Source organism: Bemisia tabaci, chromosome 1 (assembly GCF_918797505.1).
Source record: "Bemisia tabaci chromosome 1, PGI_BMITA_v3".
In the NCBI taxonomy this organism is placed as follows: Eukaryota; Metazoa; Arthropoda; class Insecta; order Hemiptera; family Aleyrodidae; genus Bemisia; species Bemisia tabaci.
Genome location: NC_092793.1, coordinates 20611054 through 20626859, shown reverse-complemented (window position 1 = coordinate 20626859; position 15806 = coordinate 20611054). Strand labels below are relative to the sequence as shown.

The window sequence follows — 15806 nt, the reverse complement described above, 5'->3', positions numbered from 1 at the left end:
TCTAGCAATTTGGCAACACCGGATTTCCTCCATTTAAGCCTATGGAAATGTATCGATTCTTGTCTTGGCTCCCCCGAGAATCGATACATTTCCATAGGTTTAAATGGAGACAAGATAATGTTAGCTGGTTCCGCTGTAATGAAGATTCTTCTCAGGAAGAACACCGTGCGAGTCTTTTTCATGCAACAAGGAAGCAACTCTTTCTCGAACTGAAACCAAAGGAGCATCTGAACATGGGCATAAAATATCCTCATTTTGCCCATCCCTCCCTCCAACTCCTTAGAATGGAATCGGCTATTGCGGCTGTTATTGTTGCAGAAGCACTAATAAACGTTTTGTCTGAGAGAATAAGGGGCAAAACGGCTGCTATTTTGCATCCGCCATCAGTTCTCTGTCAGTTTCACTCGAGTCCCTTATCTCAAGCTAACTCGGTTCCTTCATTTAATTGGGGAGCGCGCTGCTTGAATTATGATTCTAATGGCGGAGAGGCTAAGATAATGAGCAAAGAGTAGCGGGAGGCGTTGAATGCGGTTAAAAATGTACGTTGATTCATCAGCGGGGCAAAATAGGAACCGCTTTAATCAGAGATTCAACGCGGCGCGGCGCGGCCGGGACTAGTAAAAGAATTTCGCACGCAATAAATCATGCCCTCGAGAAGGGGTCTCGCGGAAAATGAGCCAGAAAACGCTGATTACGGGCAAAGATGCATACAAACTTGATCTGCTCCTTTGAGCTTTTTTCTCGCGGAAACCGCTGTAAATTACTCCACCTCCAAGGTGCTAACAATCGCTTATCGCGCTCCTTATCCCAACCGAGCCTTACGTTGCTGAGTCGATGAATAGGAAAGGTTACTCAGCAAAGGCCGAGTCGCGCCGAGTGATTTTTTCCTTTGAGCGCTTATGTGGCAATAAAGGTCAAAGTAATGCCCTTGAGACATTTGCAGGCGATTTACGCATTTGCTGTTTCAAAAAAAAATACGCAAGGAAATATAGAAAGTTACCGCTTTGCGAGTAGATTCCTGAGTTTGAAGTATGTTGTCTTGAAGAATACTGCCGTACTAAGGAAAAACCTCGTATGAATCTTCAGACGCTGCCAAATTTCCTCCAATAAAACCTTAATTCATTTGGAAAATCGTGAAGTTTTTTATTTCAATTCTCCCAGACGATTTTGTTCACAATTTCTTCTAAAATGTCTGAATTTCCTTTGATAATCTTCTCAAAGATTGGAGGAGGGGCAGTACTGTCTGATTGTGGGATATTTTGAGGGGAAATGCATTGAAGAAAAAAGTCATATTTTGCCATTTAGAACATCTTTCTGCAGAGTAACAACCCAGGGACACTGTTTATATCGAGATCACAGATAATACGATACTCAGTAAGGCGAGGCTGGAGGCATAATGCATCCATCCTACACCCTGTGAACAAAAAAACAGAGGAAAAGGAGGGTGGCTCGGTCTGAGAATGTGACAACTCGCATTGAAAATGTGCGGATGGATTTTATTAATTTCAGCTTCGTCGCGTCATAGCGGGGAGGTCGACGCGACACCTCGCCCGGGGACTACGCTCGGGCCGCTGCCGATGAGAAAGGGGGGATTAGATAAATTACCCCCGCTTATACCTGTTCTTTGCGCGCCGCTTTCGAAAATGTGCTTAATGAAATAACTCATCTGGGAGTCACGCCGACACATTAGATCGCGGGAAAAATGTCGCATTCATTAATTTCCCGCAGCGTTGCAAGATGGGCGGTGTAACAACAAAAGCTCCATATTAACGATCAGGGCGTCAACGATCGTGGCATCCACAATGAAGGTGTCAACGATCTTGGCATCTACAGTGAAGGTTTCAACGATCGTGGCATCTACAATATGAAGGTGTCAACGATCGTGGCATCTACAGTGAAGGTGTCAACGATCTTGGCATCTATACTGCCGTGCTAAGGAAGAACGCCGTATGAACATTTGAGAGTTGCCAAATTTCCCTTGATGAAACGTGTTTTTTTGACGCAATTTAAACATATTTTTCCTTGGAATTTTCAGATATTTTAGATTAAATTGCTTACCAAATAGTCTGAAAACTTGGGCGGAAAATATTTACAATGTACCCAGAAAATTCGGTTTTCATCGAAGGAAATTCGGCAACGTGTGAAGGCTCATACGCGCGGCGTTCTTCCTTAGCACGGCAGTACAGTGAAGGTGTCAACGATCGTGGCATCTACAGTGAAGGTGTCAACGATCTTGGCCTCTCCAGTGAAGGTGTCAACGATCACGGCATCCATGATGACAGTGCCAATGAACATGGCGTAAACGATCTACGTGTCGACGATCACTGTGTCAACGATAACTGTAAAGTCGAGCACGATTAAACAGTTAAGTACACCCTTGCAGTGGAATTTTAAAACTACGAGCGTAAACAGAGATCTACTTTTCTGCCGTGTTGAAGAAGAACGCCGTATAAGCTTTCAGACGTTGCCATATTTCCATCGATGAAAAGCGAGTTTAGTGGAAAAAGTTTGAATATTTGTCCTCAAATTTTTCAGACCCTTTTAATCAAAAATACTTGCAAATTTAAAGGGAAAGTGTGCATAACTTTCCTCAAAAATACATGTTTTATTCAGGGAAATTTTGCAGCTTGGGAAGGTTCATACGGCGTTCTTCCTAGGCTCGGCAGTATAGTGGGGGAGGGGGGGAGAGGTTCTTATACTGCCTGCCCCTCTCTTAAAATTCTACCCCCGCGGGGTACCCAGCCCATATACCTCCCAGTGCCTCGCCTATTGAAAGGCTAGCGTTACGAGATATCCCCGAATGCAAAGGAGGGTCTTGGGGGGCTACCCTGCAGAGACTGGTTAGAGAGTTTAGAATTTTCAAAAAAAAAAAAAAAAAAATACGAATTGAAAAAATAAATAAAAATAAAAGGAAAACACTGTCGTTGTGTTTTCTAGTAAAGGAGTAGAACATCTTTCACACGTCTCGTTTTTAATGATTTCCGAATCAGCGCGGCCTCATGTTAAAAATCTTTAGAAGAAAAGAGTCGGCCTCCTCATTAAATCAACTTTCCGCAGAGGGTGGGTAATCATGATACACACCTAGGAGCGAAGAGAAACCATTCTTTTGTCCGGAACACTATTCAGAAACGTCGCATCTGTCATTGATTCACCTACACAGTTGGCTGTTTCAATGAACACGACCATTTACTTTGCTTCCTATTTAACTCCATATCCAAGACGGAAACGAGCCCGCGCTCGGAAAGTCTCTAGAACTCGAGCTTGACAGGGTTCGACCACGGAGGGCATTAGCCGCAACTTCGCACAATTTGAAGTTTAGATTAATACGGATCGTAAAACAACAAGCCTTAGGACCTCAAGATATTCCGCGCCAGGATTAAACAAATTCGCTCTTATTAGTCTGCTCGCGGCGGTCCGGGGGAGGGGGGCGATGGGGTCTAATGCAGCTGTCGCTACAGCTGTCAAGAGGCGGGCGATGGAAACAATGACGGAGGTTCTGCTAATTCCTTCACCTCCGATTATTTTGCTCGCTCTTTCCATTGCATTCGATAGGACAAGTCGTCCTTTTCCGCACATTTCCATTCAGACCTATCGATTGATAAAATATTCATGCAGTTGAAGTCTACAGCGAAACAACTATAGTAGCACCATCTAATGATTCTTCAGTAAAAAGAAGTAAGAAATAATCAACAATTGTTTTACTTATTTTAATGTAAATTAGATCAAGAATTTAAACAATTAAATACTTTAAAAGATGCCGTAATGTATCATTCTCTCGCTAAATGTCTATCCTTTCCCTGATGTACAGATACCTATAAATAAAATAAGACAAACTCCCATAAAATATCAAACTATTAATCAATTATTTATAGTCCAACTTGTAAGTCTTAGCATACAACTAATAAGTTTTAGCCTACAAATTAAATAAACTATTAGTAACTTTACATACTTTATTAGATAAGAGAATCAGATGACCTTACTGAAGCGGAAATGTATGTCGCAGACATTATGCCGCGGCCCATGGCGGCAAATTTTGGGGGCGGCAAATGTTGTAATTTTATCAAATGTAGGTATCAAGAAAAAATCCGATTCAGAAAAAAAATTACAAACGAGGAAAGGCAAAAAAATCTCACATTCTCTGAGAGTTAAAGTATGGTAATTTTTAATTTGTTCGTCTTTCGGTGATACAGGAGACAGCGCCTTTCGTTAGTCTAGTTAAAAGAGAAACCAAACACGCAGTTTGGCCTAGTGCGGCACGGTGCAGAGAGCAATGATGACGAGGACTAGAGATGGAAAGGAGGATCCCTCGGCGCGCCGATCAGCATGAGACACGTATTAGCGCCTACAAGACTCCATGAATACTTCACGCATTGCGTCAAACGTAGTGCGGTCAGCGGCGGTTGGCTTGAAACTCATGGTGCCTACAAGACTGCATGAATACTTCACGCATTGCGTCAAAAACAGTGCGGTCGGCGTGAAACTCATAGCGCTTATAAAAACTGTAGGAATACTTCATGCATGGCGATGGCGGAAATTAAAATCATTAAACCACAATCATGTTTATTCTTTCATAATTTTTTCGTTCTTTTTTTATAAATGAAAGGCCTCGTCCACCCAGAGATAGGTTCACGGAACTTAATTTTTGCGCAAAGTTCCTTGAACTTTTGCTAGTGTTGACAGGGCTATCACAAAAAATGTGTCCAACACGAGTAAACGCGTCTTATGCACCCCTCCTCCTCCGGCACGTTCACATGATGGTTTGTATCGATGTTTGGAAACGAATGAGAAGGGGCGGCAAAATACAGGCGGCCCATTGGCGGCAAGTAGGTAATTCCAGTCCTGTATGAGGGGCTTGAAGGACAAGGCGCGTTAGTGTAGTTTCTGCTACTTCGAATTTATGTTTGAAGTTTCAGAATCACATGGATCTTTATGGCGAGAAGGGAGTTCAAACTGATTTTTTGATGCTTAAAAATTGAAGTTTGAGAGCGAATTTTTCCCAGAATAGCGTTAAGACTAGCTTTACTTGAAACCATTAATATCTGAATTTTTTCGAAAACTGCACAAATGTGCCTTGTCCTCCAATCTCCTTAAATAGTCAAATGTTTTTTTGGACTGGAATTCTGATTCTTATGCTAATTTTAAACAAAAGAATTATATGTCCGTGTAGGAAAGAATTCTCCGTATAGATTTTCATGATACAATGGGTCAGTTGCGGTGGTCGCAGATAGCAACTTCCTTTGTCCAATTTCAATTGAAATATCAACCGCGATGGGATGCCCTTGGTTTCTTCCACCTTGCTTTTATCCGAATTTCACGATGCAAATGCGTATGCCTCACTGATTGATGAAAGCAAGGTGGAAGAAACCAAGGCATCACTACCGCGGTGGATGACGGTAAAAACCGAGTTTTTCGAAGCGCGATATCTCGATTAATATTGAACGTACAAAGGTGTTGTTTTGACAAATCTCATTATTTTTAACTAATCATCCAAAGGACTCAAGCATCGAAACTCAATTCTGTGATCAACGCAGCTGACCCATTGTATTTGTGATGATTCTTGGTGAATGAACCAACATTTATATCAAAATTTGCAGCATATCCTAAAATAGAGAATTTTTCAAATTTTAAAACATTTGAGAATCATTTAAAGAGGAAAGCACAAGTTAAGGTTGTAGATTTGATTTTTCCTCACTTTCAAAACATTCAAAAATCAAAAACCTTTCGTTATAAACGCACCAAACTTCGTAAACTATAAAAATTTGACTATCTGCCTAAGCCGCTGTGCACCAAATGAGTGATCACTTCAGCTTATGATAATTTATTTGGTTTAGAAAAAGTTATTGGTGGCAATTGTTAACTTCTCCCTCCGGCATAGAAATGCAGACGGTTACCACTTGTCAACAGTTCCAAGAATCGAGCTGCAGTTTGAAGTGCCCCGATTCTGGAGCTCGCAATTGACCCTGTGATTAAACAAGGAACTTTGGTGTTTCCAGGAATTCTCGACTGGTATTTATTTACTACAGACACTTTGACAGAAAAACACGCCGCAGGACCGTGGCGTGAACTTTTAGCACCTGTGGTAAGGGTGTTGTCGGCGCCCCGCCTCCTGAGTAAAGATTGCAAGGGGAGGGGGAGGGGGGAACCCCAGAAAATTTTGAATTTTATCAGAGCATTTTTTTCTCGTTTTGGTTTTCTCCCGTCCTTTTTCCTTTTCCAATTTTTGCGCCCCCTTCTCGTCAGTGCCTGTTGCAACCGCTCCGCGCTCACACAGACAAAATCGTAGCATATATTCACAATATAGGAGTCATCGAGAATGTCCGAACCTGTAAAATCTCCTTTTAAAAAATAAAATTGGAGCGGACATTTTGAAACACAGCGATAAAGTTGACTAGTCTCGCACTTTAGCAACCGATTCGACATTTCGTCATCTCTAGGCCAAAGTATCACAAGCGCCATGCGACTTTTAAAAATTTCCGCCGCAATTTTATTTTTTTGCAGAGAAATTGCTCAACGAAGCTTTCCGAAAATTTCTCTCAATTTTCTTTGCGTTGCCGGTAAAACTCAGTGAACTTTTCAAAAAGATTCAACAGAAAATTGCACTGTTAAAAAATAAAATGGCGGCGGAAATTTTGAAACGTTGCATGGCGCTTGTGATACTTCGGCCTAGAGTACCTTTATAAGGAGAGTTACAACTCGACATTCGACAACTCGAGGGAGAACAACTCGATTTATGTAGCGCTTAGGGCCCAAAAGGGCGACAACGTGTAAAACGAAAATCACCAGAAAAGTGCCGTTGCCAACTTATGCATTTGAAAGATTAATCAATACGGCCGACAGCGTGCAAAATCAAGGTTTTACTCGTGCTTTTATAATCTTTAATCAGCGTAAACAGTTGAAGTGTGAAATTTAGTACCACTGGATAATTCAAGTTCATAGGTTGACACCCATTTTGGGAGCTACATGACCTGATCAAACCTAACCTCCAAATTTTCGAGTTGTCCATACTCTCCCTGTAAAGGTGCTCTACTTTGGCCGGAAGGTGACGATATGACAACATTCGAGGATGCGCTCTTCGAGGCTGGCAACACGGGCCGGAATGCATCGGAGCTTCTCGAACGTAATTAATATCAGAGTCAAGTACGCTAACAAAATCGGAGTATTGCACGCGGCGCTGCCGTTAGGAATCCGCCTTGGAGTCGCTCGGGCCCGGGAATTGAGTCATCGGCCCCGGCTGAGTCGCTGAGTATCTGTAAATAATCAAACTACTCCTAATGAATGGCAATGCTGATTGGATGCGTAAATATACAAAGGAATTCCGCTCCTGTTCGTCGCGCCGGAGTCCCGGCCTCGCTATTATTCGAGCACTTAGAGACCGGCGAATATACATCTCGTCTTCGGATGCATTCCACTCCGAGCCGTAAGTGCGGGTGCCTTGAATGTCAAAATTACGCCAACAAATTCCCATGGCTCATTGTAAGTTCCACACGGTTTCGTGTCGCCGTCTTTGCCAACCGCGACGCTACGGCAACTTGACTCCTTGTCCTTATCCCTCTCGTCTTTCGGTGTATACAAGAGAGGCGGCCGTTCTTGATGCATAATTGCAGTTGGAAGAATTTGCCTTTATTCCATAAAAAAAAGCAGGGAATTCCGACACCGAGTACTGGGAGAGCACGCCGTGAAAATATATCTATATTTTCACTTTCACCTTTATGTTTTTGTTCTAGGTTTTCTAAATAAGCACAAGTGCCTTAAATAATATCATCGTAAATTCCGCACAGAGAAGAAAAATCACGGCAGTTTTAAAGAATTGCCGTTGAGTATAGTTTTCCGTTTAAAAAATAAAGTATGACAGGGAGTCTGTGACGTTGCAGACCGAGTTATGTGATTGCCGACTTACACCGTCGTGTGGCTCATGTACATAAAAACACGGGAAAATTTCTAACGAACGCTTATGGTGTAGGGCGACTAGATTTTTATGATCTGATATCTTCGGAAGAAAAATTAAAATCTGAAATGTTAGTGGGAATATTTGATATCTTGAATTAACTGTCAACATGACATCGCCTCGAACAAAAGAATGGTTTCGCATCCAGGAGACATTGATTTGAAGCTAGATTTGAAAAGAAAATGAAATAATGCAATTTTCCTCTCTATATTTGACAGATGCCTGTGGGGGAACGCACATATCGTCGCTCCTCTGACGTGAGGACGTATCTTGATTTTCATATGAGCCCCAGAGAGCATGGTGTTATATGAAGAACAGAGCTTAAGAAAAAATCGTGATACGCCCTTACGTCAGAGGAGCGACGATATTCCGCGTATCAATGTCCTAGCATGCCCTGATAAATCTGCGAAGAAGTGAAGTGATCTTGACAGACTCAGGGAAAACGACCCAAGACGGGAAAAAAGGAAGAAATTGGGACACAGTAACAAGTCTGAAAAATTTATCTCCGATGAAATCGAAATTAAATATGAAAGTTGCCGGAAAATGTCAGACGTACTTAATTAAGTTGAGTAGAGGCACCGTATTGACGTTTTAAGTTTGAGCTCCAACCGGAGCCGATCTTGAACAAACTTGCTCGCCAACTTTTAAAAACCTTTCAACCCTCCTCCTTGCCGTGGTCCTAGATAAATATTTTCATTACAGTTGTAAGTTTACCTTCTCATCAGCGGAAGCTGGAGTAGGAAACTCCCCTCGATTTTATCGCAAACGAGCGGAAATGGAGAAAAACACATGGTTCCCTGTTCATTCATTTCCGCCTTTTTCCTCCTTTTTCTAAATCTTTGAATTGACGCTACAGACGCATGCTCTTCGGATAAACCATAGGTAATCTATACGCCTACGTCAGCTCTCTCATCCCTCGTGTCTCTCCCAATTTTTAAACATTAAAATGAAAAACATGAGTTCGTGCTTTGGAGGAAAAAATATAGTCCCCGACCTTTTTTCTGTACTCATACATCCTTTTCCAAGTACGTAACGTAATATGTGACAAACACTCCCTAATGATGAAGGGAGAAGTTTTAAGATTTATAAGGACACATTTTTCTCCCCCCCCCCCCCCCCCCCAATGGTCTCATATCTAACCGAGATCATAGGGAATGATTCTGCATGATGTCCAGAGATAACCCTTTTAGACCGCCAATATTGATTACGTAAACAATTTGTCGGTAGCACGAAGCGCACCACCGTAAATTGCCACATAAAACAAACACAAATTGAGATGAAAAAGCGTTTCGTTTTTTACGCTTCATTAAGCTTTCCTGGAAAATATTTCCATTATTGTGAGTTCAAAGGCCCGTTGGGAGTGATAGTGTGTTTAATAATGCAAAATTTTAGGACAGTGGTGGATAGAGTAACCAAATTGGCTCCTCTACACAGTCCGGCGAGGACCAGGAAAAACCTACTACAGTAGAGTACCGTGCTACGACCTGGAGAGCTTTATTTTTGCAGAACCCGGTGAAAATAATGCAAAATCAGGCAAGAAAACGTCCAAATAATAGGAATATTGCAGTATTCAGACTGATGACTTTCTATTTCACGTGTGTCTCGTCCGTTCTTATTTAGAACTGTGTGAAAGAATTCGGGTCCTGAATCTTCAAGTCAGGGCTAGTCATACTTGTGATGAAATATATTTTTCCAAAACCACTTACCCAGTGAGTGACTACCTCCCAAAGTTAGAGGAAACGAGTTTTTCTTTCCACGTGTTTTTTCTGCCAAATGTCAATGTTAATTGATTAAATTGTAGAATAATCGTAATCATGGAATAGCTTTTGGCATTATACTCATTTTTAACCTCGAAAAAGTGGACAATCTGACCGTAGGAGTCAATAAGGGGCGTTACTTTCACTGAGGTTAATTTTGACCGGGGAATTTATACATTAGATGAATTAAAGATAAGATTTAAGATGAGGCAAGACGCTTGCAACGCTTCAGTATGAGCTACAGAGTTTTCTACTTTCAAGACCGAAATCGTCTACCTACATCCTCGCCTAATGTTGACTGATGGATACCCCCTTGAGCAGATTGCAAAGAAAGTTTGCCACACTTAAAGCGAATTTTCGCGTTGGATTTGATTAATTAACTTCTAAAATTGGTGATTCCAGAATGCAGCCGATGTTCGGCTGAAGTCGCAATAATTCGAAGATGAGAATAGATTTCTGAACAAAATTCTGCGCAAAATGAAACTTGATGAATTCGGGGAAGAAATGCGTGAAAGAGCAAGGCAGTGGTCTTACTTGGAGTATTAAACCCCTTGGGTTAACACTTATTTATAAATATTCAGTACTAGCTTGATTATAAACGTGAGGAACAGGGGAGCATCCATCAAGGAAATTGGATCAGCTCTATAAACCACGACTATCACTATAGGAACACTAGAGAATTGATGACAATCCTTGGAGCTTTTACAAGGCAATTTCATTTTGATTTCATCAGATTTCTTTCTTCGCATGCAGGGCCGGATTTTCCAACATGCCACCCATGGGCCGCCTGTATTTTGCCGCCCTCTTCTCATTCGTTTTGAAACATCAATAAAAACCATCAAGTGAACGTGCCAGCGGGGGAGGGGTGCATAAGACGCGTTTACTCGTGTTGAACACATTTTTTGGGAAAGCCGTGTCAACACTACTAGCAAAAGGTTAGCACTTTGCGCGAAATAAGTCAAGTTTCGTAAACCTATCTCTAATGGACAAGGCCTTCCATTCATAAGAAATGAACGAAAAAATTATGAAAAATTTACTTTAATGATTTTAACTTCCACCGCCGCGCCGCACTATGGTCCGAATAGCCGGTTTAAGCGGCAATAAATCGAAAAAGTGAAGTTTGGAAAAAGTTAGATTTTAAGAGGTAGATCGATAGTACATACTGTAGAGAAGAGTCCTGTAAAATTTCACTTCGATTAAAGCACTAATAAAGATGTGACATGCCTGGGAAGTGCGGCGCGCGGAGCACTTTATGAGTGCGATTCCAGTTACCGAGCGGCAGTGCTGTGTTTAAGGGCTTGTTTTCGTCGTTTCACCGTACCTGAAAGTGTTTGGGCACTTGATTCACAAAATACAAGATAAGTTTAAAATGTTTTATGCTGAAACTATTCTTTTTTATCATATCTAATGCTCTAGATTAACCCTTAGACATAGTCAGTTTTATCAATAAAATCGCAGAAGTAGGACCCAAAAAATATACTTAGCACCTCTGAGCACCTCGTAATTTTACTCGGAAGTTATTGTCATGACTCTAGACTATCTTTTAGTCTAGTGGCAGAACCATAGTCCACCATAGCCTCAAGTTATTTCTCATGAAAAATGACGTTTTCGCGTTTCTTATCACTTACTACAATTAGCTATCATATGCCATTGACGATGACTTTTATCATGTTCCATTGTCATATTCTAGCAAATCGAATGCATTAGAGCCTAAATCTGCCCCGTCAGAATAATACGAGTTGATGGGGTTGATCGGGACCAATTGAAACTTTGTGCTCAAGAACAGCAAAGAATCGCCTCGAGAGGCTACTTTGAGGCCCCGTAAAAGTTTTTTTTTTGACGTTTTAAGTGTTTCAAACATATAATCTATCAGTGTAGATATATGTTAGCATAAGTTTAGCTTGGCAGACGAAAACAAGTCTAAACGGTTGATCGGTGGGACTTGAAAGTAAGGCTCCCGAGCAATGAAATTGTCTTAGGAAGCCACTTTGAGGTCCCGTAAACGTTTTTTTTTTTTACGTTTACCCATGTTTCAAACAAATAATCTATCAAAATGGATATATTTAAGCTTAAGTTTCGCTTGGCAGACAAAAACAAGTTCAAACGGCTGATCGGTGGGACTTGAAAGTAGGCCTCTGGAGCCATGAAACGTAGAAGTATTATCCTGAGCTGTCATTTTCAAGTTCCCTTGATAGTAGTGTTTGACGAGGCTCTACTTTTAGCTTCTTATAGTCCATCCAATGTAAAATTAATTTTTAAACTTATAAAAAAAAAAAAAAAATTCTACCGAGAATCGAACCCGGGACATCAAGAAGATGAGGGAGACGCGATGCCAATTGCTCCACCGCTTCAACCCGGAATATTGACCTCAATTTAAGGTTTGTGAACAAATTATTACCACAGTTATATAAAGTATAAAAATGTTAAAAATGGATTTTTCCTGAAGAATATTAGCATTTTTGCACTCAGCGACCCTAAAAACCCCTGAAAACTCATGTTGCGAGGTTTAAACATACGTATCTGATTTAATGCCGCTTAAACCGGCTATTCGGACCATAGTGCACCGCGTCGACCGTACCGTGTTTAGCGCAATGCGTGAAGTATTCATGTATTCTTGTAGGCGCTATCCGTTTCACGCTGACCACAATAACCGCACTGTGTTTGATGCAATGCGTCTGTACTTTGATTGGTTTTTCTTTTTAATAAGTGCAGAGACTTTCAGGAATCTTGGTCAAAAACGTGCAAAATTTAATAGATCTCCATAAGCTTATGTTTTCTGATCTTGCTGACGTGCCCCAAAAAAGTTTAAAAATTCTGCGGGGATGTGAAACAATTTCTTAACTGACTATCAGCCTGCAACTGGTTGAGTACTGCCGTGCTAAGGAAGAACGCCGTATGAAAATTCGAATGTTCCCAAATTTCCCGTGTTAAATCGTATTTTTGACGATATTCATGCATATTTTTCATTGAAATTTTCAGACATTTTAGATTAAATTGTGTGCAAAATTGTCTGAAAATTGTGGAAAAAAATATTCAGAATTTTCTTATTAAATTTGGAATTTATCGAAGGAAACTTGGCAGCGTCTGACGGCTCATACGGTGTTGCTCCTTCGCACGGCAGAGTAGGTGCACTGGAAAATAAAAACACATTGGATCTGGAGTCCAGACTCTTAAAAACATCGACAAGAAAAAGTACTCTTTATCCAGTCAGAATCTAGCTTAAATCAAGAACCAAGCCTCTTAATTTAAACGAATTTCGTTTTGATTCAAGCAAAGATCCGATTGAATCAAGAGTATTTTTTCTTGTCAATGTTTTCAAGAGTCTGGACTCTAGATCCGATGGGTTTTTTTTTTCCAGTGCGGTGAGAAAAATAGAGGTGGCGAAAAATATTTATTTACCTGGTAGTCCATGTAATTTCCGTATCCCATATGGTTGCAGCTGCAGGTGCAGTTTTGGATGTGGTGGCGGAGGTCGACGTCGAGCTCCCAGTGGGCGACCGGGCAGGGCTCCCGGCGAGGGGGCCGGTGGAGCTCGGTGAAGGCGTGAGCGTGGTGCGGGTACGGGTGCGGGTGGGGGTGCGGCTGGTGGATGGGGCTCAGCCGGTGGACGGCCGCCGTGGGGTTCCCAGACCGCGGGAGGGGCGCCACGTAGTACTGGTGCCGCGGCGGAGGCCCCTGCTGGAGCAACAGCTGCTGGTCCAGCGCCACAGCCCCGGCCCCCGGCCCGGCCAGGTGCGGCTCGCTCCGGTGCAGGTCCCGCCCGTGCCCGTGCTCGTAGTAGCTCGACCGCGAGATCGGCGGCGTCCGCGACACCCGGCACGCCCGCGGCGTGTTCGCCTGCGACGAGTACCCCCGTGACGTCATCGACGAGTACGGCTGCATCTCAACGGGATCCGAGCACACCTCCCAAACCCCACCGCTTCACCCACGCTTCCCCGGACATGTTCCGATTTATACTTCCACTTTATCCATCCAACGCTGAAAATTCAGCTTCGACGAGTTCAATTTCCCCCCTCGCTCTTTTTACCACGTATAATTCGGGGATTTTGTTCAGGAAAAATCCGATTTCAAATTTAAGATCCAGCCACATAAAGAAAAAATATTCTAATTTGACCTGAAGTTTGCGTTAAGTTAAGGTGAGTCGAATCGATTTTTCATTCATTAAATCTTACAATCGGTCGATTATTAAAAATGAAACATCTCTTCGGACCGACCCTTTTGGTTGCAGCTGTGCGATGCTGAGAAATAATCGGGATGTCTCATATAGCTGAAGCTAGGAATTTGAGCGGAGACAGACGGACCTCGCCCAAGCACTGAAAAGCTCCGATAACGATTAACGTCTGTATGCTCTGGCCATCCCTATGTGAATTTTGTACAAATCTAATCTAAAATTTGATATGAATTGAAATTGAGCCACTTTGTAGGTTAGAAACCTTTGTCACTTTCGAGGAGAGCATTTTTTCGACGGGGGAACGGTCGATTTGCCTGTAAGGGTTTCAGATGGGCTGGGAAAAACTTAACGAATAGCCAAAATTTGAACGACGATCTAAGAATAAACATTCACTCCAATGACGTGATCATGTTTCTTTCGTTTGGTTTTTCTTCTTTTCATTTTGGGAGGTGAGTGAGTGGGTAGAAAGATGATGATTAGCACGGCACATAACGGTATCTACGAAAAAATATCGTCGCAATCACTGAGGTTTATCACAGGATCCAAACCGGTTTGACTGAAACTTTGCATCATCGCAGTCCAGCTCTGATGCTCTGAAACAAATGAAAAACATAATGTGTAAGTGACTGAGAGCACCAATAAAAAAATAGGAACCAAATTTTGACCATCCGAATCGAGATTAGTAATGAGAAACCATGCAATTGTACGTATCCCCCTTTTAACCTCTCATCTCAGAGTAAGGTAAATAGCAAAGCTAAGTATGGGAAAGTATGAGAATAAATGGAGCTATCCTAAGATATCGATGTGCAGGCCGAAAAATTTGCGACTTTTCACCATGCTACATTCTTTTCACAGAAGCGAAGGAACATTATTCCTCCGAATTCTTTATTTCTCTCTCTCCTTCTTTTTTTCACATCTCATCCAGAATATTTTGTAATTACTCCAGACAGGGCCGGATTTACGTACTTGCCGCCCATGGGTTGCCTGTATTTTGCCGCCCCCTTCACATTCGTTTTGGAACATCAATAAAATCCATCAAGTGAACGTGCCGGAGGGGGAGGGGTGCATAAGACGCGTTTACCTACTCGGGTTGAATACATTTTTTGAGAAAGCCCTGTCAACACTACTAGAAAAATTTCACGGAGCTTTGCGCGAAAGTTAAGTTCCGTAAACATATCTCTGTGTAGACAAGGTCCTCCATTTATAAGAAATGAACCAAAAAATTGAAAGAACAAACATAAATGTAGTTTAATACTGTTAACGTCCGCCGCTGCGCCGCGCCGGGCTGATCGCTCTGTGTTTGGCGCAATGCTTGAAGTATTACTGCAGTCTTGTAGGCGCTACGCGTTTCACGCCAACCGCTCCTGACCGCACTGTGTTTCACGCAATGGGTCAAGTATTCATGCAGTCTTGTAGGCGCTAATATGTGTTACATGTCGACCGCCGCGCCGTGCCGAGGGCTTGCGTCCTTTTCATCTCAAGTCCTCGTCATCATTCCTCTCTGCGCTGAGCTCCAGGCCAAATTGTGTGTTTAGTTCCTCTATTAACTCGACTAATTAAAGACGCTGTCTCTTTTATCACCGAAAAACGATAAAATTAGAATTTACTATACTCTCAGGAAAGAGAGATTTTGTCCTCTTTTCTCATTGATAATTTTTTTTTTCTGAATCCGATTTTTTTTATACCTACATTTAAAAAAATTGCAAAATTTGCCGCCCCCTAAATTTGCCGCCTTGTGCCGCGGCCCATGTGGCCACCCCCTTAACCCGGACTCCAGAGTGTGATTGATTAGTAAGCGTCCAGAATTAGTAATGTGGTTTTTTGTAACAAGAAAAAAGAAAATAAGCAGAGATTTCGAGACGACGTAATAAAGATCGTGTGTGGTTTTTTCCCCTTCATCTTATCCTCACCATTGATATTTGATCGTGCGGTG

General features: G+C 42.1%; 1 protein-coding gene across 2 annotated transcripts in view; it reads right to left on the bottom strand.

Moving 5' to 3' along the window:
* LOC109039826 (dipeptidase 1) overlaps nucleotides 1-15806 on the bottom strand; it is a 173990-nt gene that overhangs the window by 67588 nt on the left and 90596 nt on the right. For both annotated transcript variants that reach the window (XM_072297701.1, XM_019055495.2), the window contains one exon: nucleotides 13102-14466. In XM_072297701.1, coding sequence (XP_072153802.1) covers nucleotides 13102-13584 — 483 coding nt within the window. In that variant the 5' untranslated portion in view covers nucleotides 13585-14466. The remainder of the gene's footprint in view (nucleotides 1-13101; nucleotides 14467-15806) is intronic.